This window comes from Malus sylvestris, chromosome 15 (assembly GCF_916048215.2).
Source record: "Malus sylvestris chromosome 15, drMalSylv7.2, whole genome shotgun sequence".
In the NCBI taxonomy this organism is placed as follows: Eukaryota; Viridiplantae; Streptophyta; class Magnoliopsida; order Rosales; family Rosaceae; genus Malus; species Malus sylvestris.
Window position 1 is genome coordinate 1,024,944 of NC_062274.1, and position 26,491 is coordinate 1,051,434.

The following is a 26,491-nucleotide window of genomic DNA, read 5'->3' on the forward strand; positions in this document are numbered from 1 at the left end:
TGTGTTTTTTGCCCGACATTCGTATTTACTTCCTCTCAGTTGGGATTCCTATTATCTTACATGGCGGTGCTGGAAGTATGCCTCCATACGTTGTGTTTCACGCTTTGTTGCTTTGACATTGACATGAGCTTTTTTCTTGCTAGACATCAACCCAATTTTTCTTGAAAGTTGGTAATGGTATCTATTCCATCTGAGCGATTAGTGTTACCCGAGTAATGGAGATATCATATATAAGTATTCTCTTTCCTTTTCATTTGGTGTGAGGTCCAAATGATACCGAGCATTTGAAATTTGTCGTTTCATATGCAGTGTCCGTGTTCAATGATTTCCAGATGAATTATGTGTTACCGTCTGTAATAAAGCCCTTTCTTGCTCCTCCAGAGTCTAGATTGATTCGTGGGTTGGGTTGTCTTCTGTGACAACCCTCTCATAGGGCGGTGGGACCCACATGCACGTACCCGTCTTGGTGTTGGTCCCACCCCCCGGCTATAGTGCATCATGTAAGTTGTGCTGTATGCTGGAATGGAGTCGTCTTCCAATAGCACTGTAATTAGCAATAGATGAACGGTCTTGTAAAAGTCCCATGGATTTGAAAGGGCCAATGATTTCTGCACACTTTTTTTCACCTGTGCACGCATGCCCTTTTTTTTTATTCCCCTAAGAGATTCAAGGGTCATAATTCAAAGAGAGGGTTCACAAAAGCAAAGACAAAAAACGGTGTGCATAAATTATTTTTTATTTAACGAAGTTCGGTTTTCATGGGAGGGGGAACAATTAGTAGGAATGATCATCTTTTTACATTTGGTTGTATAAATAATTATTTTTTAACATCGACAACATAACCACTTTTGGGAAATTAGCAAAAATGATTATTTATGCAATCAAGTATCAAAATTAAATCATTTTTAATTGGTTTTTTTTTCAAGGGCGATATTTTAATTAAAACTACTCTAATTTGTGGGAATAACAAAACCGGGTTAAGGAATTCGAATCCTGCAAAACCGTGTCCGTGTTTCCATTCGATGGGCTGGGTTGGCCCCAACTAACCATTCCCAGATTGGGCCTCAAGCTAACATAAGGCCCAAATTACAGAGTTACTTTCTGAGGCTGAGATCGAAACACGCATAAACGCTTAAAGGGGTTTTGGCGGAGAGGAGAGGAGAGGAGAAAACAAATCCATCAAAAGCCAGATCCGATCAAAGAATATCTGTCCATAAATCGAGGAGAATGTCTTCTTCAACCTTCAGTGGCGATGAAACGGCACCGTTCTTCGGGTTCCTCGGCGCCGCCGCGGCCCTCGTCTTCTCCTGTAAGTTCCCATTCGGCCCAGATCTAAGCACCTAGGGTTTGGTCCCGGCGGATATAGGGATTTTGATCCCATTTTGTGTGTTTTGCAGGTATGGGAGCTGCATATGGGACGGCGAAGAGCGGAGTAGGAGTGGCGTCGATGGGAGTGATGAGGCCGGAGCTGGTGATGAAGTCGATCGTGCCGGTAGTTATGGCGGGAGTGTTGGGTATTTACGGGCTCATTATCGCCGTCATCATCAGTACCGGTATCAACCCCAAGGCTAAGTCCTATTACCTTTTCGATGGCTATGCTCATCTTTCCTCTGGTCTAGCTTGCGGCCTTGCCGGTCTATCTGCCGGTATGGCTATTGGCATTGTCGGTGATGCCGGTGTTAGGTAACATCTCTCGTTCTATCTCCGCAATTCCGGATTCTATCTCGATTTTGCATTGCTTCAATCTGGTTTAGGATGTTTGTACTCATTGTGCTATTTTAATCTGTCACTGCTTGTATAAATTGCAATACAACATCGATTTGATTGTTTAAGAACCGGGTTTTCTGTGGCGTGCCGTGCTTGTATTTACTGGTTCTTAGTAATAGCAGTTTGCTCTGTCATATGCCTGGTGTTATATTATCGAATTTGTGACATATAAGTGCTGACTTTCCAATGGTTGAAGGCCATCAAATGAATATCGCAACTGAAAACCAGATAGAGATCTTGAAGTCTGTTTATATAGAAGCTATGGTTGTCAGTCGGTTTTCCTGAGCATTCATGAATTGTCTTTACGGCCGTGTTACTCGTAATTGGTATCTTGTTGCGTTTCGATTGAGAGTTTCCTCCTCTAATGTCATTTTGGAATTATGCAGAGCCAATGCACAACAGCCAAAGCTTTTCGTTGGGATGATCCTCATTCTCATTTTTGCTGAAGCACTGGCACTGTACGGTCTGATTGTTGGTATCATTCTCTCTTCCCGATCGGGTCAGTCAAGAGCTGACTAGAAGGTGTGCTTGGTGCTGTTTTCAGTTGCTGCTATTTATCAAGAACTACTTTACTGTTTTGGTTAGAAGTTATAGTTTTGTTTCGAAGGTGCGATGCAGCAGATTCATGTATGATGTGATTGATGTTGTGTTCTACCAGGTGGATTGTGGTAGTATTTATGTGCCAAAGGTGTTAGAAATAGAATTAGCTATTAGTTTTACTTCCGAATAAGTTTGCGTTGTGTTTCACGATCCCATGCTGTATTGAGAAATCGAATTAAACATTTATTTGTTCAAGTTTATATGGCCTGTATCATTGTGTTTAGTGCATTCGTACTTATTTTGCTTCTGGATTTGTTGGCCAGTGGTTATGTGTTGCGATACCGATTTATTGGCATGGTCCGTTGGAGTATTTTTAGTTTGGTTTATGAAGGTGAAATCATCGAACCCCAGTGTGAACATGGTAGAGTGAGTTTGGAGCCGTGTGTTTGGGTTGACCTAAGGGCTCATTTGGGCATCGTTTGGTCTCCATGATTGAATTGAATAATTCACCATGCTCACGGCTTTACTGATGATATAAACTTACCCTTTGTAATACCCGCGGAAAGAATTATAATGGGTAAGTTTCTTTTATGTCTAATTTCTTGGATTAATTTTTAGGTCATCTTCAACTGATCCAGCCAAAGGATCGTAGGGCTAAAAATAGTTAAGAATGACATGAAAACCATATCCATCCGAGGGCTAGTGGGCTGGTCATTTCCAACTAGCCCGCCCTCAAGCCCAGCCCTCCAACACTAGAATGTCAAGCTTGACATTTCGCCAGCCCTCCAACTCAACCTATTTGAATGCCAACGGCTACTTGGAGTCAGCATGACACTAGCTAGCAACGGCTAGCTAACGTCAGGTTATTGTTGAAATTTTTTCTTATAAATGCCTACAACATTGAAAGCTGAAAATAAGAAGTGTCACGGAGATAAGAATCCTATCTAAAATTTGCACAACCAATTGCATCTCAACACGTGTTACTCAAAATTCTATCCGAAAAATTATTAAGATTACATAAAAATAAGAAATTTAGAGAGTTACGTATTTTGATGTTCTTTAATTTATTTAATTCAATAGTCAAAAATTGATAATGGTGTTTGCGAGGTTAAAATAGATGTTTGGCATAGCACCACCAAACAATAAATTGTGTGTGAACTCGGAGGCTTTCGTTCCTGTTTCATGTGGGCCTCACAAGGCTAAAATTTACGTCATCGCCAACGTCTTTACTCGAATCACCGTCAATGCTGACGACTGATCCAGAATTTAACACGTGTCCCTAGTATCAGCTTCGAAGAAACGAAGCTCTTCTGTCTCCTTCCTTCGGAGCCTAAAAAGCGCGAAACATTGGCTAAGAGTCGGCGTATATATAAACTGTCCGTTATTAGTCGCAGCCAAAAATCAAAGTTTCCATTGTTTTGAAAGCGTATGAACCTGCGTAGAATTTCGTCGAGAATGGCCGGCGAAATTAGCAGGTCCGCCGAGCAACGAACCTCCCCTGCCGCCGTTGCTGCAGCCTACGAATCCGATGCTGTTGCTGCTGCGGTTAATCCCAAGTCCAAATCGTTTTGGCCCTCTGTCCTCCGTTGGATCCCTACTTCCACCGATAAGATCATCGCCGCCGAGAAGCGCCTGCTCTCTCTTGTCAAGTAATCCACCTCTCTCTCACTCTCTCTTCAATTCGGTTGATTGCAGAGTTGTGTTAATTTGTTGAGCAAATACTGAAACGGAAACTAGCGAATTTGTTAGTTTGTGCCGTCATGAAGTTCTAATTTTTAGGATTTTTCTGAATTACAATTGTAATAAGAACCTTAATTTGGAGCTGAAGTTGGCTAATTTCTCAAATTTCTTATCAACTTTGTGTGTTCAAACCCCAACTCTTAAATTTCTTCAATTTACTGAACGGTTGAAAAGGTTGAATTCTGACAAAATAATTGGAATTGCTTGAATTTCGCAGGACTCCTTATGTTCAAGAACTGGTGAATATAGGATCTGGACCACCGGGCTCTAAAGTCAGGTGGTTTCGATCCGAAAGCAAAGAAGAAAGGCAAATCAACACGGTTTCATTTGACAGCAAAGAGAATTCTCCTACTATTGTTATGATTCACGGATACGGTGCTTCTCAAGGTTTCTTCTTTAGAAATTTCGATGCCCTTGCCAGTCGGTTCAGGGTCCTTGCCATTGATCAACTAGGGTGAGCAGATTCTTAACGTTGATTGTTGAATTTATTCTCTGTTTGCTTAGTTTTTTTAACCCCTCTTGGAAGTTATTGACTTTTACATGCTTTAAGTTATTCCTTGGTGTGCAACTCACCTTAACTACTTTGTGAAGATAATAAGATATCCTTTTGTTTTCAGTTGTAATGTTAAAACTTGTACATGTACACCGCAGCGATGAACGAACATAATTTTACAATTCTAAGTAGTCTAACTGATGCTTAAGTATTTGTGTTTTTGTACCAGATGCTTAGTCTTGGTTCTCTTAAGGAAATCAAACTCTTTTCTTTTCTATTTTTGGTGTCTGCTGCTCCGGAAACATTTCTTAAATAATTACTACAGGCTTTGTTGGGATACAAATTCTTCTAGCTCTGAGTCCACAGGCTTTTATTTTGGTGTTCTCCATTGTAGTTCTACTGTGCACTTGGTTTCTTTTCCTTCTGATGTCGAAAACTTTTTAAAGACATACAACTTCCCTTTCATGTTTGATGCCAAACAGTTTTAACCTTTTGTAGTTCCATGTTAGATGGTGCTTTTTGGGGTGTATTTCTGTGATATATTTTGTTCTCAAATCCTTGGTTTAATGTTATTTACAGTTGGGGCGGATCAAGCAGGCCTGATTTTACATGTAAAAGCACTGAAGGTATGGCGTTATATTTTGATCTTTGTGCCGCAAGTTATAACTCACTTTGACGGTGGTCAAGAGTTTTTTTCACTATTAATCTTTAAGATGGACAGTATAACTTTTCCAGAGTAATTAACTAGCAACTGGTAATGCAGAAACTGAGGCATGGTTCATCGATTCCTTTGAGGAATGGCGAAAAGCCAAAAACCTCAGCAACTTTATATTACTTGGGCATTCAGTTGGTGGGTATGTTGCATCAAAGTACGCTCTGAAGGTATTTGCTATCCCATATATTTAGTTGAATCTAGGGATAATGGTGGTAGGTCTGGTATTCATGGTCGTAATTTTTTTTTATATGATAGCATCCAGAGCACGTTAAGCATTTGATTTTAGTGGGGCCTGTCGGGTTTTCATTGGAGTCGGATGCATCGTATGAGAGGATTAACCAATTCAAAGCAACATGGAAAGGAGCAATTTTCAACTATTTGTGGGAGTCTAATTTTACTCCACAGAAGTTAGTCAGGTAGATACATATTTTCCGTCCTCATACAAATGTCAATACGATTTGCAAAATCATATCATGCATGGTACATATTATCCATTTCAATCATTTTTGTAGGTTTCTGATATGGTAGTTGCACACTTTACAGATGCAGGTTGCAACATGTTCTATGAACCTCTAACACTAATTCTTTGGAAATATTATTCTTTTGCATTTATTTGAAACAACTTGAGCTTCCCACCTCCACTCATACTAATTACCCATGCTTCCCCTCCTCTCTCACCCTTCTCCTGAGAGGAATAGACAGAGGAAGCACGGAGGCATGCACATGTTTATGTTTGTTTTTTTAAATTATGTTGTCAAGTTGTGTGGTTCTTTTGTTCAAATTGTCAGTTTGGACACGAAGTACTTTTTCTCATTCATAACGTGCGCATTTTGAGCCATTGGTGCACTTTGAAATCCATTTCTTCCAAAGATTAGTGGTGGATTAGAGATGAAAGAGAGAAAGTGGTGGTTCATGTTGTGCTTTCCTTAGATCTTATGTTTGTGTATGTTTACCTTATTTTTGCAGAGGACTAGGGCCTTTGGGTCCAAATCTCGTTCGGAGATACACTACTGCCAGATTTGGTTCTTATTCAACAGGGACCGCACTAACTGAAGAGGAATCCCGACTTCTAACAGGTAATTTAAGGTCAATTTATTTGTGCACAGAACACACATATCCAACTTTTAAGATCTTGATGGTTGCTTTTTTCAATTGCAGATTATGTGTACCATACTTTAGCAGCCAAAGCTAGTGGGGAGCTGTGCTTAAAGTACATATTATCTTTCGGAGCATTTGCTAGGAGTCCCCTTATACAGAGGTCTGATGATACTAATCTCTTTACTGAACATCAAAGAATAGTTGGAAGTCTGTTGTAATAAAGTTGCTTTGAGCGAATCATTTACGCGTGTCCTTTTCTTTTATGTACAGTGCATCGGAGTGGCAAGTGCCGACTACTTTTATTTACGGATATCAAGACTGGATGAACTACCAAGGGGCTCAAGAAGCTGGCAAAAAAATGAAGGTCCCATGTGAGATCATTAGGATTCCGGATGTATGTTTCTCTCTGCCTTCTATTTATCCACAAAGTTATTGTCATTAATTCATTTTTTTGATCTCGATGAATAAGGTTTTCCTGATAAAAAATTGCAGGCTGGGCACTTTGTATTCATAGACCAACCCGAACGATTCCATTCAGCTGTTTTTTACGCTTGCCGGAGATTTCTTTCGCAGGACCCCGAGGTTGAATCCTTTCCCCAAGGTTTGACATCTGCCTGAAAAGTGTACTTAGTCGTCGTTTCCTTTTATTTCTGTACAAATTAGACAGTCCAACTAGTAGTCTCTGTATCTTTGATACTCTTTGTATGCATAAATTCCTACCTCTTTCTTAGTGTAAGATCCGTACATTAATAAAGGAAACCGAGGGAAGATTCACTTTTACCATCATTTTTTTTAAGGGATTTTAACAAAAAAACCCCAGGTACTGTTTACTTTAATAAAAAACCCCTTTTTACATTTAATCAATCTTGGTACTATTCATTTTACCTTTTTATTTTGTTCTTATCGTTAAAACTCAAAGTTTTTAAGTTCTTTTTATTTATTTTTTTTTTTTTGAACCTGTATTTTGTTGCTTTCATTACGGTGGGAGTGAGAGTTAAAGGCCATAAGCACCTGTGGAGTTATTCCAACTTACCTCTAACTGCAAAGCAACTGTGATGGTATTCCAAACCGATCAAGATAGAAATGATTCTCTCACTATCCTATTTGTTTTTATCTCTTATTTCATAGTTAAGTTATTCGATCATGCGACTAGAAGTAGAAATACAAGGAGTATATAGAGAGGGAGCGTAAGTCGTTTCCCCTTAAAACCCACCATATCGGTTGCCATGTTATAATTCAACACAGAAAATACTATTTGATTGAGTTGGAATACTGTCGCAATTAAATGCACGTTTGAAATTTTCTCCCGCCAATCGCCATCTTCCCCATATTTTCCCAGAGTCGTCATGGACAACATCATTGACCTTTTTCGTGGGGCCTCCTCCAATTATTATACCCATTTTTCTCTCTCCTCCTTTTTTGTATTCAAACTAAAAAGAAAATAAATAAATAAATAAAAAGGGAAGTCCTGAGATTTGCTTTTCCCTTTTTTTGTCGCAATCTTCGTCCAAAAGTACGCAAGACTTCACCCAAAAGAGACTATCAGCTTGTTCGAGATTCAAACTTTTTGACTCCAACAGCGAACCAAGTACGACCTTACCACGTGGCATCAGTCCATTTGCGTGGTTATGAACTTCCCGTACATCTGGCCACACCATAACACACCACCACTTCAGTCATTAGTATCACTCAGCAGCTCACAGCCTCACACGGAAGTTAGAAACCCTAAATCTGTCCCTCTTTCACTCCGCCATCTGTTTCCTCTGAGCAGATCTTCTTCGCTTTCTCATCTGCGACAATGGCGGCCTCTCGATCCGACTCCGTCTTTCTCGATCTAGCTCCTCCCACCACCGCCACAAAACCCCACCGCAAACCCAGCAGCATGCACCCCACACTCAGCATAATTAGTATATAAACCCAGGCCATTTTGCTTTCCAGTGCTCTCTCTCTTTGACCTCTCTCATGGCGACGGCCACTTACTTCTTCCTTTTCCTCATAACAATTGTTATTCCTACAATTTATTTTCCCGCCACCTTAACGGCGGCTCAACGGCCGAGTCCAGAAACGTCACTCTCCGAGATCCAAGCGTTAACGGCGTTTAAGCGTAACCTCCACGACCCTCTTGGCGCTCTCGACGGCTGGGATTCGTCCACGCCGTCAGCCCCGTGCGACTGGCGCGGCGTCGTCTGTTACAGCAACCGAGTTCAGGAACTCCGCCTGCCTCGTCTCCACCTCGGCGGAAGAATCACTGACCACCTCGCCAGCCTCCGCGACCTCCGCAAGCTCAGCCTCTACAGCAACAACTTCAACGGCTCTATACCTCCCTCTCTCTCGCAATGCGCTCTGTTACGGGCCATTTACCTGCATGGCAACTCGCTCACCGGGACTCTTCCGCCGGCGATTTTGAACCTCACCAACCTCCAAATCCTTAATGTCGCCCATAATTTCCTCTCCGGAAAAATATCCGGCGACATTCCGGTGAGCCTCTGGTACCTTGACCTTTCCTCGAACACATTCTCCGGTGAAATTCCGGCGAACTTATCTGCCGAATCAAGCCTCCAGCTGATCAATCTCTCGTTCAATCGGTTCTCCGGCGGGGTTCCAGCGACCATCGGAGGTCTCAAGAATCTTGAATATCTGTGGCTGGACTCGAACCAGCTGCACGGTACTCTGCCGTCGGCGATTTCCAATTGCTCGTCGCTAGTGCATTTGAGCGCGGACGACAACGAGCTGAGAGGTCTGATTCCGACGACGATCGGAGCGATGCCGAAGCTTCAGGTGTTGTCGCTGTCGCGGAACAACCTGTCAGGAGCGGTCCCCGCGTCGTTGTTGTGCAGTACTGCAAACAACGACTCGTCGTTGAGGATTGTGGAGCTCGGATTCAATGCACTCACGAGCATGGCTCAGCCGCCAGATATCTCAACATGTTCGAGTGCGATGGGGGTTTTGGACTTAAAATCCAATCGGATAAGTGGCCCCTTCCCATCTTGGTTGACAAACGTGACAACAATTATGAGAATTCTAGATCTTTCTGGAAACATGTTTTCGGGTCAATTGCCGGCGAAGATTGGCAATCTTCTCCAGTTGGAGGAGTTTCGGGTGGCGAATAATTCGCTGAGTGGTGAAATTCCCGGTGAGATTGTGAAATGTAGTTTGTTACAGGTCCTTGATGTTGAAGGAAACAGATTTTTGGGTCAAGTCCCTTCTTTTTTAGGAGGAATGAGGAGCTTGAAGGTGTTGTCTTTGGGTGGGAATTTATTCTCTGGTGCCATTCCGTCAAATTTAGGGGCACTTTCAGAGCTCGAATCTTTGGATTTGAGCAACAATAATCTGACTGGGAAAGTTCCAGATGAGCTCACGATGCAGCTAAGCAACTTGACTAGTTTGAATCTGAGTAATAACAAGTTTTCCGGTGAGATTATTAATGTTGGAGAGCTGAAAAGCTTGCAGGTTTTGAATTTGAGCAATTGTGAGTTTTCTGGAAGTGTTCCTGCGAGCATTGGCGGTTTGATGAAGCTTGAAACACTGGATTTGAGTAAACAGAAGCTTTCTGGGGAGTTGCCGATTCAGATTTTCGGGTTGCCAAATTTACAAGTTGTTGCTGTGCAGGAAAATCACTTATCAGGAGATGTCCCTCAAGGTTTTAGTAGCTTGATTAGTTTGATCTATCTTAACCTATCTTCCAATGCTTTTACTGGTGATATTCCTACCACTTACGGATTTCTCAACTCTTTACTTGTTCTATCTTTGTCTGGAAATCGTATTTCGGGTACAATCCCACAAGAGCTTGGAGATTGTTTGAATCTTCAGGTACTTGAGCTTCGCTCTAATCAATTAGAAGGCAAAATTCCAGGTGATATATCTCACCTGTCCAATTTGAAAGAACTCAATGTAGGTCAGAATAAGCTGACCGGCAAAATCCCAGAGGAGATTTCAAAATGCTCTTCTCTGACTTCTCTGTTGTTAGATGCGAATCAACTTTCAGGTCACATACCAAACTCATTGCCTAAGTTATTGAACCTCACAGCGTTAGATCTTTCTTCTAACAATCTGAGTGGCACCATCCCTGAAAGTCTGTCGCTCCTCGTCCCTAACTTGAAATACCTGAATTTGTCATACAACAACCTTGCTGGAGAGATACCGAAGCCACTCGGTTCTCAGTTCAATGATCCTTCTGTGTTTGCAAGGAATGGAGATTTATGTGGGAAGCCATTGGATAGAGAATGTGCAGATGTGAGAAGGAGAAAAAGAAACAGGTTGACTTTATTAATTGCGGTGGCTGTGGGTGGAGCTTTCCTGCTGGCATTGTGTTGTTGTGGCTATATTTACAGCCTACTGCGATGGCGGAAAAAGCTCAGAGAAACAGTAATTGGGGTGCAGAAGAAGCGAACTAGCCCTCGAACAAGCTCAGGGGATAAAAGCAGCCGTGGAAGTGGCGCTAATGGAGGGCCAAAACTCGTGATGTTCAATAGCAAGATCACGTATGCAGAGGCATTAGAAGCTACAAGACAATTCGATGAGGAAAATGTGCTTAGCAGAGGAAGATATGGATTGGTATTCAAGGCTATGTTTCAAGATGGAATGGTGCTCGCAATTCGACGTCTTACTGATGGTTTTCTTGATGAAGGTGGCTTCCGCAAAGAAGCTGAAGATCTTGGCAAGGTGAAGCATCGAAACCTGACAGTTCTACGAGGCTATTATGCCGGTGCTCCTGACGTGAGGCTCCTTGTGTACGATTACATGCCGAATGGAAACTTAGGCGCCCTTCTACAAGAGGCATCTCACCAAGACGGGCATGTATTAAATTGGCCAATGCGGCACCTCATAGCACTCGGCATTGCTCGTGGATTAGCCTACCTGCACTCTGCCTCAATGGTACACGGCGATGTAAAGCCTCAAAATGTTCTTTTCGATGCTGATTTCGAAGCCCATTTATCCGAATTTGGTCTAGACCGGCTAACCATAGCCACACCAGCAAAAGCATCCTCGTCTTCAACCGCTATTGGCTCCCTAGGCTATGTGTCCCCCGAAGCTGCATTAACAGGGCAAGCAACGAAAGAAGCCGATGTGTATAGTTTTGGGATCGTATTGCTGGAGATATTGACCGGGAGGAATCCGGTGACATTTACTCAAGACGAAGACATTGTGAAGTGGGTGAAGAAGCAACTTCAGAGAGGTCAAGTTTCTGAGCTGCTGGAGCCCGGGCTGCTGGAACTAGACCCGGAATCTTCGGATTGGGAAGAGTTCTTGTTGGGAGTGAAAGTGGGGCTTCTTTGCACGGCTCCTGATCCGCTTGATCGGCCATCCATTGCCGACATTGTGTTCATGCTTGAAGGTTGCAGAGTCGGACCCGACATCCCGTCCTCAGCTGATCCGACCTCTCTGCCTTCACCAGCCTAATTTTCAATCTCAGTTTTATTAAAAAAAAAAAAAAAAAGACTACATTATCTTCGTTCCCGCAGTTTTAGGTTTTTGATTAATTCATTTTCTACCATATGTTTGGCCTTTATTCTTGTGTTTTTCCTCATTTTGCTCAAAACTGTGACCTAACGGCGCCATGGGACCACTCCATGGTTTTTTAAGAAAACTAATGAAAAGAGCTTGAAAACTTTGAGTTTTAATGATAAGGACAAAATAAAAGGTAAAGTGAATAGTATTATGATTGACTTTTTAGTGTAAAAATGTGGTTTTTCGTTAAAATGAACAGTACTGGGAGTTTTTCGTTAAAGTTCCTTTTTTTTTTTTTAATTCTATTGAGCTTAGATCCAAAGTCAGTTTCAAATTTTTGAAGGAATAGATTTATTTCCCGTATTCACACAAGTTATGAGCGCTCATGAATCTAGCAGTAGTGGCTTAAGAGAGGCTGAAATTTCTCTACAAGGCTTCTTTGTTTTTTGAAAATATGGACTATCGTGATGAAGCTATCAACTTTCCTAATGCTAACGGGGGTAAATTTTTTATTTTAAACATGAGAGTGATTTACATGTACAGGTAATACTATTAGTGTTGGTGTTACAACGTATGCTTCACACATGTATTATTGGTATAGAACAATATTGGCATGGGCAATGGCGGATGTAGGAATTGGCTGCCATAAACAAATACACCAACTTTTGTGCAAGATTATTGATCAATCTTTTTAATTCATTGAAGTCACTATGAAATACTGTTGATTAATATATTGTTTTAATAAATAATGAAAATTAAAGCAAGCATGCATACATCTCTATTAATTAATGAAACCCTCTTTGTCAACCAAAAGACAGGGAAAAGACTATTTAATCTTCTATCATACAAAAAAAATGATGGGCAATAATGTAATTTCACAGGTCTAAATTTTACTTCTTTTTATTGCAGTTTCACCTGTTAAAATACCTTTAATATTTAAAATAAAAAATAAAAAACAAAAACAAAAACCTCTCACTCCTCCCCCCCACGTTCTCTCTCTCTCTCTCTCTCTCTCTCTCTCTCTCTCTCTCTCTCTCTCCCTCTCTCCTTCTCATTTAAAAAAAAAAAGTGTTCATAAACATAAAGTGTGTAAGCAAATGCTGAACTTAATTATTGGAAGTTGCTATTGGGGTATTGGGATCAATAGAAAAAATAGTGTGGAGTAATATAGAGTTGTTGGGGTCATGTGAACCCATTGACCCCCTTTCCCTCCGCTACTGGGCATGGGACTCACCGAATCCGTGTATGATTGGGTGTGTAAGTTAGCTCATTTGGGGTGAAGCACGTGGCTAGTCCTATAGAGAGGTGAAAGTAGCCGTTAAGATAGAACGTTCGCTAGGCACGTGGTCCCTCAATCAGATTCTTTGGGCCTTGCTTGCACGTCGGATATTATTAGGATATTGTTAACCGGCACGTGGTTTTTTTTTTTTTTTTTATGTTGCTGCCAGCACGTGGTCCCTTATCTCTTTCAACAGCATTGATGTGACCAAGTGGGTTTTATTTTGGCAAATAATATTTTACTACAATGGTGGAAAAAAGTTAAGTTCTTACATTACAACATAAGTTTAAACTTCGTTGATAACTAATCTAACATCTAATCGAACAAAATCTATTATTTGACAAAAAAAAAAGGAAAGGATTATCTTCGGATCTCTTCCATCTAAATTTAGAGGATCCTTCAAATCTATCCGTTCAAAAGAAAATCGAACCAAAGGGATCTGGCTCTGTTGGAGGCAAGCCTTGCAAGTAATTTTTGAGATCTTGAGGATCCGACTGGAAGGAATCCAGAGAGGATCCTTTCCCTTATTTTAGTGGCCAGGTAGACCAAAATCTTCTGCGAGTCTTTTTTATCTTTGAAAGAGTAGACAAGCATGGCAAAATTACAGCTGATCTCCTTTTGAAATTAAAAAAAAAAAGTCGGTTTTATTTCTATTAGCAAGTTAGTTCAATGTGGTCTAAATGGACCCTATAAAATATCATGAAAACGAACAGACCACTAAAGTAAAGGAGCAGGAAGTACCACTCACTATTCAATTGCAAAGACATGTCACTCCCATAGACTTTACCCTTATTTGCCTCTAATTCACTCAGACCTTGACATTTGTCTGAGGAGAATGATATCCGCATACTTTTTTCTACACATGCAATCTTTGAATTTTTTTCTAGTCTTTAAATTGAAATTAAATCAATTAAAAGAGAATCATGGAGGAAAGAGGTATGCGGAAATTATTTTCCTTTGACTGACGTGAGGCGCACACTATGAGAATGGGAAGGAGGAAGGAACAAGTAATCAGTTGAAAAATGGAACCAAAGATAAAAATATGGGCTTGTAATGTAAGAAATTGGGCCTTTGGCAAAAGCCCATATGAAATTATGAAACCAAAAATAAAAGTAAGGGCTTGGTAATGTAAGAAATTGGGCCATTGGCCATAGGCCCATATGAAATTAAACACCCAAAAGCAAAAAGTTATAAAAAAACATAATAATGTTTCCGTTGCCGGGACTTGAACCCGGGTCTTTCGGGTGAGAGCCGAATATCCTGACCAACTAGACTACAACGGATTGTTGATGTAAGTTGCACGCATACGTTATAAATAGTGCACTAATCAGTAAGAGTCCTCACGCATCAAATCTTTGAATTTTTGAAGTGTATCTTTGTTACACTTGTATGCTTAAATGCCTATAGGAAAAACTGAGGGATGATTTACACCATGGTTTGCTAATACAAACATTGCACATAGGTTGTATTTTGTTACCTTTCGACTTCAAATAGGCTGCAATTTTCAATGCAGACGGTTCTAGCTAGTCAAGCTCCCGTACTCAAGTTTTTTTTATACAAAAGATGGGATTATAAATATGAAGTCAACACTCGCTTAATGTGTTTTTGTATTTAGTAGTATTGCACATAGTCATGTTGGGTCAATACTCGATTACAATGCATTTGTGAATTAGATGCCAATAATGACCTGGAAGGGAGCAATAATAACTTATGCAAGTCATTCATGTCATTCAAATCACTTCCGTCAAAGCAAACGACAAAAGATATAAAATGAAAGGTATACAACAAACGATACATGAAAATTTCTCTCGTAATAGATGGTGGTATTGGTAGCCTGTGAATGGCACGAGCGAGTTATGAAATGCATGCAATTGCAATGGAAGTGAGAACGACATGTCATGCAATTGAATACAGTGAAAAGTTTGTTCGATGGTCTGGTCGTTTTTCATGACCCGATTAAATGTGTTGTCGACTTTCATTTGATATTTGTTATACATCCGTCGTGCATGCCCATCCTCAATGAAATTCACCTTCATTTTAACCATCCCTTTCACTTTTTTCACTTGGTCACGTACTCTGCAACCTTTCTATTACCATCTCTGTTCTTGTTCTTATTACTCAGTGGTGATGTCGCAGTCTGATGCAGTTGTGGGATCCACAACAACCACACAGTTTTCTATGTGCCAGTCCTATTATTGTTTACAACTGTTTCAATCACCAGAAATTTTCTCTTGCAAACAAGATTTTTATTTTTAAATTCATTAAATCCAATGGTTAAGATCTAATTTTATGAAATTTAATGGTAAATTTTTTTTTTAACAGTCCAAATTTAACTCTAACGGCTAAAGTAATTAAAAAAAATCTTTAATTTGTTTCATATTTTTTCATAGTGTTTAACGAGTTTCATGGTGTCGATTAGTGATTTTTCAGTATTTATCATAATCTAAATATTTTTAAGTTAAACTGTTCATAAAATTAAATTAGGATCGCCTGCATATATATATTTTTTAAAGTTACTTTAAGAAAAAAAAAATAATCTAAATTCTTTCTTTAATAATCTAGTGTTAAAATTTTAGACCATACGGGTTGAAGCAGAAAAACTATTTTTGGGTTAAAATCTAAATTTTCTAAACTAAAAATTTTAAATTTTAAACTAAGGGTTGGAGATGGTCTTAGCGTTAAAGTCACACATGTATATTAGATGTTTGTTGCATGGGGTGAATTATAGACTAGAGCATTTTATCAGAGAATAACTTGTATAAAATGTGTTTAGATGAATTCGTTTGGTATAAGATGGCAAAGAATTTAGGAAATAAAGTATAATAAATAAAAGGGAACTTTAACGAAAAACACCTGGTACTGTTCACTTTAACGAAAAACCACATTTTTACATTAAAAAGTCATTCCTGGTACTATTCACTTTACCCTTTATTTTGTCCTTATCATTAAAACTCAAAGTTTTCAAGCCCTCTTCAATTCATCCGATACAACGGTCAAAAATAAAAAAGATGTGGAAGAAGAAAATGAATGTGTGGATATCACATCTCTAAAAAAATCTTGAAGGAAAAGGTCAGTGTCGGTTCACATCGAATGCTCTTTGGACCGGTCAGGGACCACGTGATGGTCAACACTTTATCGACTAAAATCCGACGTGCAATGCCCAAAGAATCTGATTAGCGTAGGGGTCCGACACTTCCGTGGGTCCCGACGCCTGTGCATCTCTTTTTCCGATAAAGACGCCTATGCCCTGAAGGGAGACGTCGTATCTTAACGGCTACTTTCACCTGTCTTCAGGGCTCGACACGTGGCACCCGATTGAGAATTTGTCATTTGGCGGGAATTAGAATAACTACAAAAAAGAAATAAGAAAGTTTTAACAAAATATTTCCGGTACTGTTTGCTTTTAACGAATAAACATATTTTTACCTTCTCTGGTACTATTCACTACATCTTTATTTGTCATTTTTCGTTCAAACTAGTTTTTTTTTGAAATTTTCATTAGTTTTCCTAAGAAATATACCTTAACCTACACCAAGCCACTACAATGAAATTGAATGATGTTCTGCTTAAATATTTGAAGTGGTCATTAAGAACTAACTTAGATTTCACCACCGTAGCATATCCGTCGTAGTCAAATTCTCCCCTTACGTACTAATATTTGTTTGCCAAAAATAACTATCTCAAAACATACGAGAAAACATAGACGTTAAAGTGATACCGTCTCAAATAAACTATGCGATGCAAAGTTAAACACGTAGCGAGGCATAATAGTTACGAACACTTTCGCCTTAACATTCTTTAACGTCCACGATTCAGGAGAACTTAGATTAAGTCTTTCGGCGCTGTCAGGTGCAAGTTATGAAATTGAGCAAAAGCAGGAAAAGAGAGGAATAAAGGGCAAACCAATAAGTACATACAACTGCAGAAATGAAGACGATGATGATTGAGGATAGTGATTTGTTAAAATTAAAAAATTAAATTAAAAATTAGACCGGTGAAGGCAGAGAGGTGGGATCAGCTGAGGACGGAATATCCTGTGCGACCCTGCAACCTTCAAGCATGAACACAATGTCGGCAATCAACGGCCGATCAAGCGGATCAGGAGCCGTGCAAAGAAGCCCCACTTTCACTCCGAGCAAGAACTCTTCCCAATCCGACGATTCGGGGTCAATTTCGAGCAGCCCGGGCTCGAGCAGCTCGGAAACTTGACCACTCTGCAGCTGCTTCTTCACCCACTTGACAATGTCTTCGTCTTGTGTAAACATCACCGGCTTCCTCCCGGTTAAAATCTCCAACAATACAATCCCGAAACTGTACACGTCGGCTTCTTTCGTCGCTTGCCCCGTCAATGCAGCTTCAGGGGATACGTAGCCTAAGGACCCGATCGGCGTAGTAGACGATGAAGCTTCTGCTGGTGTGGCTATGGTTAGCCGGTCTAGTCCAAATTCGGACAAATGCGCTTCGAAATCAGCATCGAAAAGAACGTTTTGTGGCTTTACATCACCGTGTACGATTGACATGGAGTGGAGAAATGCTAATCCGCGGGCAATGCCGAGCGCAATGAGGTGCCGCATTGGCCAATTTAGAACGTGCCCGTCTTGGTGAGATGCCTCTTGGAGAAGAGTGCCTAAGTTTCCATTTGGCATGTAATCGTACACGAGGAGCCTCACGTCGGGAGGACCTGCGTAGTAGCCTCGGAGGACTGTTAGGTTTCGATGCTTCACCTTGCCAAGAGCTTCAGCTTCTTTGCGAAAACCTCCTTCATCGAGGAATCCATCAGGAAGACGCCGTATTGAAAGAACCATTCCATCTTGGAATGTAGCCTTGAATACAGGTCCATATCTTCCCCTGCTTAGCACATTTTCCTCATCGAATTGTCTTGTTGCTTCTAATGCCTCCGCATACGTGATCTTGCTGGTGAACATTACAAGTTTTGGCCCTCCATTTTCTCCACTTCCCCGGCTCCTGTCTCCTGAGCTTCCTCGAGGGCTTGTTCGCTTCTTTTGGGGCCCGGTTACCATTTCTCTAAGCTTTTTCCGCCATCGCAAGAGGCTGTAAACGTAGCCACAACAACACAATGCCAGAAGCAAAGCTCCTGCCACAGCCACCCCAATTAATAAAATCAACCTATTCCTTTTTCTCCTTCTCACATCTGCACATTCTCTATTCAACGGCTTCCCACATAAATCTCTGTTCATTGCAAACACAGAAGGATCGTTGAACTGGGAACCCAGCGGCTTTGGAATCTCTCCAGCAAGGTTGTTGTTTGACAAATTCAGGTATTTCAAGTGAGGGACGAGGAGCGAAAGATTATCTGGGATGGTGCCGCTCAGCCTGTTAGAGGAAAGATCTAACGCTGTGAGGTTCAATAACTTAGGCAATGAGTTTGGTATTTGACCCGAAAGTTGATTCCCATCTAACAACAGAGAAGTCAGAGAGGAGCAGTTGGAAATCTCCTCTGGGATTTCACCTGTCAACTTATTGTGACCTACATTGAGCTCTTTCAAATTGGATAGGCGAGAGATATCGGCTGGAATTTCGCCTCCTAATTGATTAGAACGAAGCTCGAGAACTCGAAGATTCAAACCATCTCCAAGCTCTTGTGGGATTGTGCCCGAAATGCGATTTCCAGACAATGATAGAACAAGTAATGAGTTGAGAAATCCATAAGTGGTGGGAATAACACCAGTAAAGGCATTGGAAGACATGTTTAGATAGATCAAACTAATCAAGCTACTAAAACCTTGAGGGACATCTCCAGATAAGTGATTTTCCTGCAGAGCAACCACTTGTAAATTTGGCAACCCGAAAATCTGAACCGGCAACTCCCCGGAAAGCTTCTGCTTGCTCAAATCCAGTGTTTCAAGCTTCATCAAACCACCAACGCTGGCAGGAACACTACCCGAAAACCCGCAATTGCTCAAATTCAAAACCTGCAAGCTCTTCAAATCTCCAACATTAATAATCTCACCAGAAAATCTGTTGTTACTCAGATTCAAACTTGTCAAGTTGCTTAGCTGCATCATGAGCTCATCTGGAACTTTCCCGGTCAGATTATTGTTGCTCAAATTCAAGGATTCGAGCTGCGAAAGCGCTCCTAAACTCGCTGGAATGTCGCCGGAGAATAAATTCCTACCCAAAGACAACACCTTCAAGCTCCTCATTCCTCCCAAAAACAAAGGAACTTGACCCAAAAATCTGTTTCCTTCAACATCAAGGACCTGTAACAAACTACATTTCACAATCTCATTGGGAAGTTCACCACTCAGCGAATTATTTGCCGCCCGAAACTCCTCCAACCGGAGAAGATTGCCAATCTCCGCCGGCAGTTGACCCGATAACATGTTTCCAGAAAGATCTAGAACTCTCATAATTGTTGTCACGTTTGTCAACCAAGAAGGGAACGGACCACTTATCCGATTGGATTTTAAGTCCAGAACCCCCAATATACTCGAACATTTTGAGATATCTGGCGGCTCAGCAATGCTCGTGAGCGCATTGAATCCGAGCTCCACGATCCTCAACGACGAGTCGTTGTTAGCAGTACCGCACAACAACGACGTGGGGACAGACCCTGACAGCTCGTTCCATGACAGCGACACCACCTGAAGCTTCGGCATCGCTCCGATCGTCGTCGGAACCAGACCTCTCAGCGAGTTGTCGTCGGCGCTCAAATGCACGAGCGACGAGCAGTTGGAAATCGCCGAGGGCAGAGTGCCATACAGCTGGTTCGAGTCAAACCACAGATATTCAAGATTCTTGAGACCTCCGATGGTCGCCGGAACCACGCCGGAGAACCGATTGAACGAGAGGTTGACGAGCTGGAGGCTTGAGTCGGCGGAGAAATTCGCCGGAATCTCCCCGGAGAATGTGTTCGATGAAAGGTCGAGGAACCGAAGGCTCACCGGAATGTCGCCGGAGATTTTTCCGGAGAGGAAGTTGTGAGCAACGTTGAGGATTTGGAGGTTGGTGAGGTTGAAAATCGCCGGCGGGAGAGTCCCGGAGAGGGAGTTGCCGTGCAAGTAAAGGACGCGTAACAAAGCGCATTGGGAGAGAGAGGAAGGTATAGAGCCGTTGAGGTTGTTGCTGTGGAGGCTGAGCTTGCGGAGGTCGCGTAGGTCGGCGAGGTGGTCAGTAATTCGGCCGCCGAGGTGGAGACGAGGCAGGCGGAGCTCCTGAACTCGGTTATCTTCACAGCCAACGCCACGCCAGTCGCACGGGGCTGACGGCGTGGACGCATCCCAGCCGTCCAGCGCGCCAAGCGGGTCGTAGAGGTTGCTCTTAAACGCCGTTAACGCTTGGATCTCCGGTAATGATGCTTGCCGTTGAGCGGGTGTTAAAGCGGCGGCGAAGCAAAAGGGAACAGCAAATGCTACGATGAAGAGGAAGTAGAAAGTAGCCGTTGCCATGAGTAGTGCTGGGTATGCGGTGAGGTCAGAGAGAGTAGTGGAACGCAGAATGTGCTGGGTATATAGTTTCAATTTTGTGTTAATTGTTGGGTGTTTTGGTGGCAGTGGTAGGAATGCTGGGTTTGTGGTGGGGTGGGAGGAGCGTGTGAAGAAACGGAAGGGAAAGGGGTTTTGAGAGAAACGACGCCATATGCTGCGCTTGGAGGGCAACTAATTTGTGTATCTGCGTTTGTGCTGTGGATTTTTTATTTTTTGTTTTTCCCGTTTCCCCAAAAGCTATAATCTAAAAGAAACCTTTTTTAAATTGACCAAAAAATATTAAACCTTTTTAATTTGTGAAAATGACCGCAGAAAGTCTCTTTCCGGCGAGGTTCTTATATACGGCCGTCCGTGGTCCGGCATTCTCTCACATAAATGGAGCCCCTGCAAGGCCGGGTAATACCCAAATATGAGACGACTGGGTAATTCGTGAGCCGGACTTGCCACGTAGTCCGCCAACAGGCATTAGAATTTATATGATGTGTAAAAGTGAGTGATGTGTAACTAGAGAAATGTTAAAGATATTCGCTCAATAGTAAAATTCTTCATGAATTCATTGTGACCTCATGTTTTTAATATAATATTTTACAATATTGATATAAGAATTATCAATAAACTGTGAAATGATAAATAATTTATAAAAGTTATATTTTGAAAGAATATATTTAGGAGTAATTAGGTTTTCATCCTTATTTTTACTACTCTATTGATTAAAACCTTATTACTTTTCAATTTTTGATCAAGGTCCTTTGTATTAATAATATCATTAATTATTTCATTAATAAAATATTTTTTATTTATAAATATATTCATTTAATATTAAAAATGTTACAATTAGTATATTTATATTTATGGCTAAATTTTTTATCATATATTTTTATTTTTAGTTTGTACCCATTTTTAATTTGCAACCCTTTTTTAATTTGTACCAATTTTCCTTTCAATTTTAATTTGTACCCATATATTAATTTCTTTTTGTGCCCATATTTTTTAAAGTTTTATTTGTATTGTACCCATATTTTTTAATTTATTTGTACCCATTTTTATTTTTGCTAAATGTACCCATTTTGAAGAATGTACCCATGTTTTGATACAATAATTTTTTGGTTATTTTTTATGAATGTACCCATGTTTACACACACACACACAATAGTATATTTATATTTTAATATTTTTAATCCCACAAATTATGTTTTTTATTTAAAATCTCATTAATATAAACAACTATAAATTTTAATTTTTAATTTAAAAAATATAGTAACGTACATAGAAATAAATTATCAATTAATTTTAGGGACTTGGATCAAAAATTGAAAACCAACAAAGTTTCAGTCAAAGATTGTTCATAACTAGGGACCGCATCCAAAGTCTCCCATATATTTAATACTTCTCTTTATACTTAAAAGCAAGAGATGTGTACCTTATTACATATATTTATTTATCAATGTGGCTCACACATATTATAACTCACAAAATAAGAGTATAGAGGGACAATGTGACCATCACATTGAAATATTTAACACGTCATGATATCACATTACACATTTTTTTAGGGAATAACTCACTTTTCATTGGTCTTTCTGTTTCTGCGCTTTTCTTAATTCTAATGGGCCATGGCCCATGCTGGGCCCCTGAATCACGAACTTCTCTGAGTTTTTGTCAATGTGGAGTTTGATAATTTCACCCCAAGAGACACGTTGACTGGTTTCCTGGGAAAACGATTTTTAATTTATTTTATTGTACAAGTGGACGTGGAATCCCGCCAATTATATGACGGATTAAGGATAACGTTTCTGTTATGAATTTCTTTATTCACGTCACGAGAGAAACGGACAAAGTAAGTATTTTTCCTACTTCGTACGTAGCCCTTGCATTTTTTTCTTCTTCAACTTATTCCGTAGCCGTGACCTATTTATTTTAGTTAAGATTATTGAATAATTATCATATTTTAAACTAATATTATATTATTCACATAATCAGACAAAAAATATGTCACGGCTATGAATATGGAATAAGCTTAAATTAGTAGTTACAATTGCGCTTTCATGTCATTCGTATTTGAATCTCTCTTTCATACAATATAATTTAACATAGAAGATTATCTGTCAAGGTTATAAAAGGCGATAGACGCTAGTCGGATGGCGGGCTAGGGTTTAGCACCTAGGCGGACTAGGCAGATTTTGGTAAATCTATTGTATTTCGTGTGAATAAGTGTTTGTTTATACTTAAAATATATATAATTTCATCATAAACTATAAAATAAAATGACATATATATTATGAAGTATTGAAACACAATGAAAACATGAGGAGTAAACATATAATATGTGTTTATTTAAATGATCAATAAGTATCTTACAATTTACTGGAAACAATAAAATGCAAAAGGAAATTTGTCTATTTTCTATTTAAGTGAGTTACAACCTAAGTATGTGTCTAGGCAGGTCTGGGCGGGCACCTCAGCGAGTTTGGGAGCACTTTCTTAATTTTCAAACGCCTAGACATTAATCGGTACGGTGGTTAGCCGCCTAGCGCCTAAACAGGGTATAGGCAGAGATTTTTAGAATAGTGCCTATATTTTATGAATAAAAAAAACACTTGATAATGTTTGAAGTTGGGCCTATATCCACAATAATTTTTTGGGCCTATATCCACAATAATTTTTTGGGCTACAGAAATGAGAGCAGCTTCTCAATGAGCCTTTAACTGAAGCCCATATGAAAATAAAAACGACTAAAAGTATATAAATAAAATTCCGTTGCCGGGACTTGAACCCGGGTCTTTCGGGTGAGAGCCGAATATCCTGACCAACTAGACTACAACGGATTCGTTGCTTACGAAATGTTAATTTCGGCATGTTGAGTTAAAAGGATGAATCTCCCAGGAATGATTGAGAGGGTTTAAGCAGACGCGTCAAACTCTCCAATGGAGACCCTCAACACTTCGGCATCGGCTTCTCCTCTCCCCGCCTCCTCCCTTTCCGCCGCCACCGAAAACCCCAACAGCCCCATCCCACCATCTGCTTCGCCAGCAAATGGGCCGAGCGCCTCCTCGCCGACTTCCAATTCCTCGGCGACTCATCCTAAGACCACCTTTCCCTCTCCTCCGCCACCGCCACTCTCGCTCCTCCCCACCTGCCTACCGCAATTTCTCCCCCCGAGCGCCACGTGTCCATCCCCATAGACTTCTACCAGGTGCTGGGCGCCCAGCAGCATTTCCTCGGAGACTGTATAAGGAGGGCGTACGAGGCTAGGACTTCCAAGCCGCCTCAGTACGGCTTCACCCAGGAGGCGCTGTTCAGCCGGAGGCAGATTCTTCTAGCCGCTTGCGAAACCCTAGCCGACCCCGCCTCCAGAAGAGAGTACAACCAGGGCCTCGCCGAAGACGAAGATGGAACCATCATCACTCAAGTTCCTTGGGATAAGGTAATTGTGTGGTTTCACTTCGTTGTGTTCTGTTTGGTTGCTGAGAAACTTGAGGAAAGTAATGGACATTGTTTAGAAATTAAGAAAACGTGGTATTGAATTCTGATTCTAGTTAGTTTTATCTACATTACTACGATTTCCAAGTGAAAATTGAGATAAAATAAAGCAAAATTTGGTATTAAAATTTAATTTTTTCATTAGCCTTTCTCCGCATTACTGCATTGGGTCAGTAAACAAACAGAGAGCGGCTGTATTTTATTGTGTTGAGCTATTTGTAGGTTCCTGGAGCTCTGTGCGTGCTGCAAGAAGCTGGGAAGACTGAGCTGGTTCTTCAAATTGGGGAGAGTTTGCTAAGAGAGAGGCTGCCCAAGTCGTTCAAGCAAGATGTCGTTTTGGTCATGGCACTTGCTTATGTTGACATGTCGAGGGATGCAATGGAATTGTCCCCGCCTGATTTTATTCGGGGTTGTGAAGTGCTTGAGAGGGCTTTGGAAAGCTTCGAAGTTTAGGGAGTGGCACTTGCGCTTGTTGCTCAAGCCTTCGTTGCTAAGAAGCCTCATCACATTCAAGATGCTGATAACCTGTTCCAGAAACTTCAGCAATCCAAAGTAACAGCTGTAGGACATTCTGTCGACATCTATAGTGAGGTAGACTTTGCTTTAGAGAGGGGTCTCTGTTCACTTCTTCTTGGGGATCTTGATGAGTGTCGCTCATGGTTGGGCCTAGACAATGATAATTCACTATATAGAAATCCATCTGTTGTAGAATTTGTCTTGGAGAACTCAAGGTTTAGAGACACAAAAGATATAGAGTTCAGACTTGGAGATTACTATGACGATCTTACAGTCTTGAGATACTTAGAGAGGCTGGACAGAACTAATGGTTCGCCCTTAGCTGCCGCTGCTGCCATAGTGAATATTGGAGCTGAGGCTTCCGCAGTTCTTGGTAATTTCAAGGTGAGCGCAATTCAGGCATTGCAGAAGGTGTTTCCTCCGGGTCACAGGGATGAGAATCTTACGCCTCAAGAAGATAATGAAATGAAATATCCATTTCTTCCTGTGGAAAATGGAGAGCCTCTGGAAGAATCTGATAGAGATGAATCTGTCCATGTAGGTGAGGTTTCTGGAAGAAATGGTTCTGTTGGAATACGCGAAGAAGAATTGATGACTGACAAAATCAAAGACGCAACTGTTAAGATTATGTGTGCTGGTGTGGTAATTGGACTGACAACGTTGATTGGATTGAGGTATTTACCCTCATGGAGGAGCTCATCCAACCTGCATAAAGAACTTAGCTCAGTGACTGCATCTGATGTCACATGTGCAGGTATGATTTTAACCGTGCACTAGAGTATTAGTAAAATGATTAACAAAGCCTTATTTTCGTCAACTAAGTTATGAAACATGAAAAATACTTTGATATCTTGTCATTTTCCACTTCAATATGCTTGATGACATGTTATTTCACTCAACCGGAAAAGCCCGTGGTAGTATTTCGCTAGCTATTTGTCAAAGTGCTATGATGAATCTTTCAATAGCCAGTAGTACTGGGATATTTCTTCCTTCGAGTCGGTCCATTTCACTTCGTAAGCTTGCCGCTTTACTCTTGATGCAAGGGGATGAAAATTAATTCATATAACCATGCCAGGGCTACCAGGAGATGAAAAATCTGCAGAGGAAATACCCAAAATGGATGCAAGAATAGCTGAAGGTCTTGTTCGCAAATGGCAGAACATAAAATCTCCGGCTTTCGGACCTAATCATTCTCTGGAAAAATTATCTGAGGTAGGGAATTCTTTAGTTTTTGTGGATGAATAACGATGTCATTGAGCTAGTCACCAATTTGATGCATGTCCTGACATTGTTAAAACTGCCAGGTTTTGGATGGTGAGATGTTGAAGATATGGACAGACCGTGCAACCAAGATTGCACAGCTTAATTGGTCCTATGAATACACCCTGTTGAACTTGAGCATTGACAGTGTGACTGTATCGCTAGATGGGCAGCGTGCTGTGGTGGAAACAACTCTTGAAGAGATGGCCCAGTTAACTGATGTGCTCCATCCGGAGCACAATGACTCAAACAGCAGAGCGTATACCACGAGATACGAGATGTCTTGTTCGAGCTCGGGATGGAAGATCAGTGAAGGAGCCGTCCTCCAATCATAAAAAAAAAAAACATTGTAAGGTACGTTGACGCCTTCTGTAAATGATGTCTTGTTTTTCTATTTAAGTTTGTTCTTTGTAAGTTTTACGCTCTCTGGGTGCGATTGGCAAGATTTACGTGTTGTTACCAGTCCACGCGCGTAAAACAAGGGATACATCATATAAATAAAGAATAGAAGAATAAGTTCATTGGTAAAATGTTATTGAGTTCATATAATCAGTCAAAATTAGTACGAGTTTATCGACCTGGCCACAGAAAGCGACATTTCTCTTAGCCCGGCCTGGTTTTGGAGCCGTATCATGTTTAACACGAAAACAGAGAGATATAACTGTTGTTTCTGTGCCTGCAATTTACCACCGCGGCCATGGAGGCCC

General features: G+C 40.9%; 4 protein-coding genes, 1 long non-coding RNA gene, 2 other non-coding genes and 1 pseudogene across 7 annotated transcripts in view; 5 read left to right on the plus strand and 3 right to left on the minus strand.

Annotated features, from left to right (window-relative positions):
- LOC126605710 (uncharacterized) overlaps positions 1–12,532 on the plus strand; it is a 93,899-nt gene extending 81,367 nt beyond the window's left edge. The window contains exon 2 of the long non-coding RNA XR_007617030.1: positions 11,995–12,532. This is a non-coding gene — a long non-coding RNA (uncharacterized LOC126605710). The remainder of the gene's footprint in view (positions 1–11,994) is intronic.
- On the plus strand, positions 1,128–2,590 carry LOC126605706 (V-type proton ATPase 16 kDa proteolipid subunit-like). The gene is made up of 3 exons (XM_050273141.1): positions 1,128–1,309; positions 1,398–1,683; positions 2,154–2,590. Exons 1-3 carry the CDS (start codon positions 1,228–1,230, stop codon positions 2,284–2,286), a joined length of 501 nt encoding a protein of 166 aa, XP_050129098.1. The 5' UTR covers positions 1,128–1,227; the 3' UTR covers positions 2,287–2,590.
- On the plus strand, positions 3,678–7,133 carry LOC126605698 (1-acylglycerol-3-phosphate O-acyltransferase-like). The gene is made up of 9 exons (XM_050273128.1): positions 3,678–3,956; positions 4,265–4,501; positions 5,120–5,166; positions 5,304–5,422; positions 5,511–5,671; positions 6,222–6,331; positions 6,414–6,513; positions 6,624–6,747; positions 6,846–7,133. The coding sequence occupies exons 1-9, from the start codon at positions 3,736–3,738 to the stop codon at positions 6,969–6,971; spliced, it is 1,245 nt and encodes a 414-aa protein (XP_050129085.1). The 5' UTR covers positions 3,678–3,735; the 3' UTR covers positions 6,972–7,133.
- Positions 7,274–11,862, plus strand: LOC126605677 (probable LRR receptor-like serine/threonine-protein kinase At4g36180). The gene has a single exon (XM_050273097.1). The coding sequence runs from the start codon at positions 8,316–8,318 to the stop codon at positions 11,751–11,753; it is 3,438 nt and encodes a 1,145-aa protein (XP_050129054.1). The 5' UTR covers positions 7,274–8,315; the 3' UTR covers positions 11,754–11,862.
- A 1,758-nt stretch (positions 12,533–14,290) lies between the features above and the next one.
- On the minus strand, positions 14,291–14,363 carry TRNAE-CUC (transfer RNA glutamic acid (anticodon CUC)). Its single transcript has one exon. It is a non-coding gene; the product is annotated as a tRNA-Glu (tRNA).
- A 2,608-nt stretch (positions 14,364–16,971) lies between these two features.
- Positions 16,972–20,749, minus strand: LOC126605678 (probable LRR receptor-like serine/threonine-protein kinase At4g36180). Its single transcript, XM_050273098.1, has one exon. The coding sequence runs from the start codon at positions 20,487–20,489 to the stop codon at positions 17,067–17,069; it is 3,423 nt and encodes a 1,140-aa protein (XP_050129055.1). The 5' UTR covers positions 20,490–20,749; the 3' UTR covers positions 16,972–17,066.
- LOC126605763 (protein ACCUMULATION AND REPLICATION OF CHLOROPLASTS 6, chloroplastic-like) lies at positions 20,488–26,314 on the plus strand (annotated as a pseudogene).
- Positions 23,281–23,353, minus strand: TRNAE-CUC (transfer RNA glutamic acid (anticodon CUC)). Its single transcript has one exon. It is a non-coding gene; the product is annotated as a tRNA-Glu (tRNA).
- Positions 26,315–26,491: the final 177 nt, after the last annotated feature.

Bases quoted from the DNA above. Each gene is read 5' to 3' on its own strand.
- LOC126605706 (XM_050273141.1), top strand. From the start codon at position 1,228: ATGTCTTCTTCAACCTTCAGTGGCGATGAAACGGCACCGTTCTTCGGG. The intron at 1,310-1,397 runs GTAAGTTCCCAT...TGTGTTTTGCAG, and splicing joins CGCGGCCCTCGTCTTCTCCT to GTATGGGAGCTGCATATGGG. The intron at 1,684-2,153 runs GTAACATCTCTC...GGAATTATGCAG, and splicing joins GTCGGTGATGCCGGTGTTAG to AGCCAATGCACAACAGCCAA.
- LOC126605698 (XM_050273128.1), top strand. From the start codon at position 3,736: ATGAACCTGCGTAGAATTTCGTCGAGAATGGCCGGCGAAATTAGCAGG. The intron at 3,957-4,264 runs GTAATCCACCTC...TGAATTTCGCAG, and splicing joins CGCCTGCTCTCTCTTGTCAA to GACTCCTTATGTTCAAGAAC. The intron at 6,332-6,413 runs GTAATTTAAGGT...TTTCAATTGCAG, and splicing joins GGAATCCCGACTTCTAACAG to ATTATGTGTACCATACTTTA.
- LOC126605677 (XM_050273097.1), top strand. From the start codon at position 8,316: ATGGCGACGGCCACTTACTTCTTCCTTTTCCTCATAACAATTGTTATT.
- LOC126605678 (XM_050273098.1), bottom strand. From the start codon at position 20,489: ATGGCAACGGCTACTTTCTACTTCCTCTTCATCGTAGCATTTGCTGTT.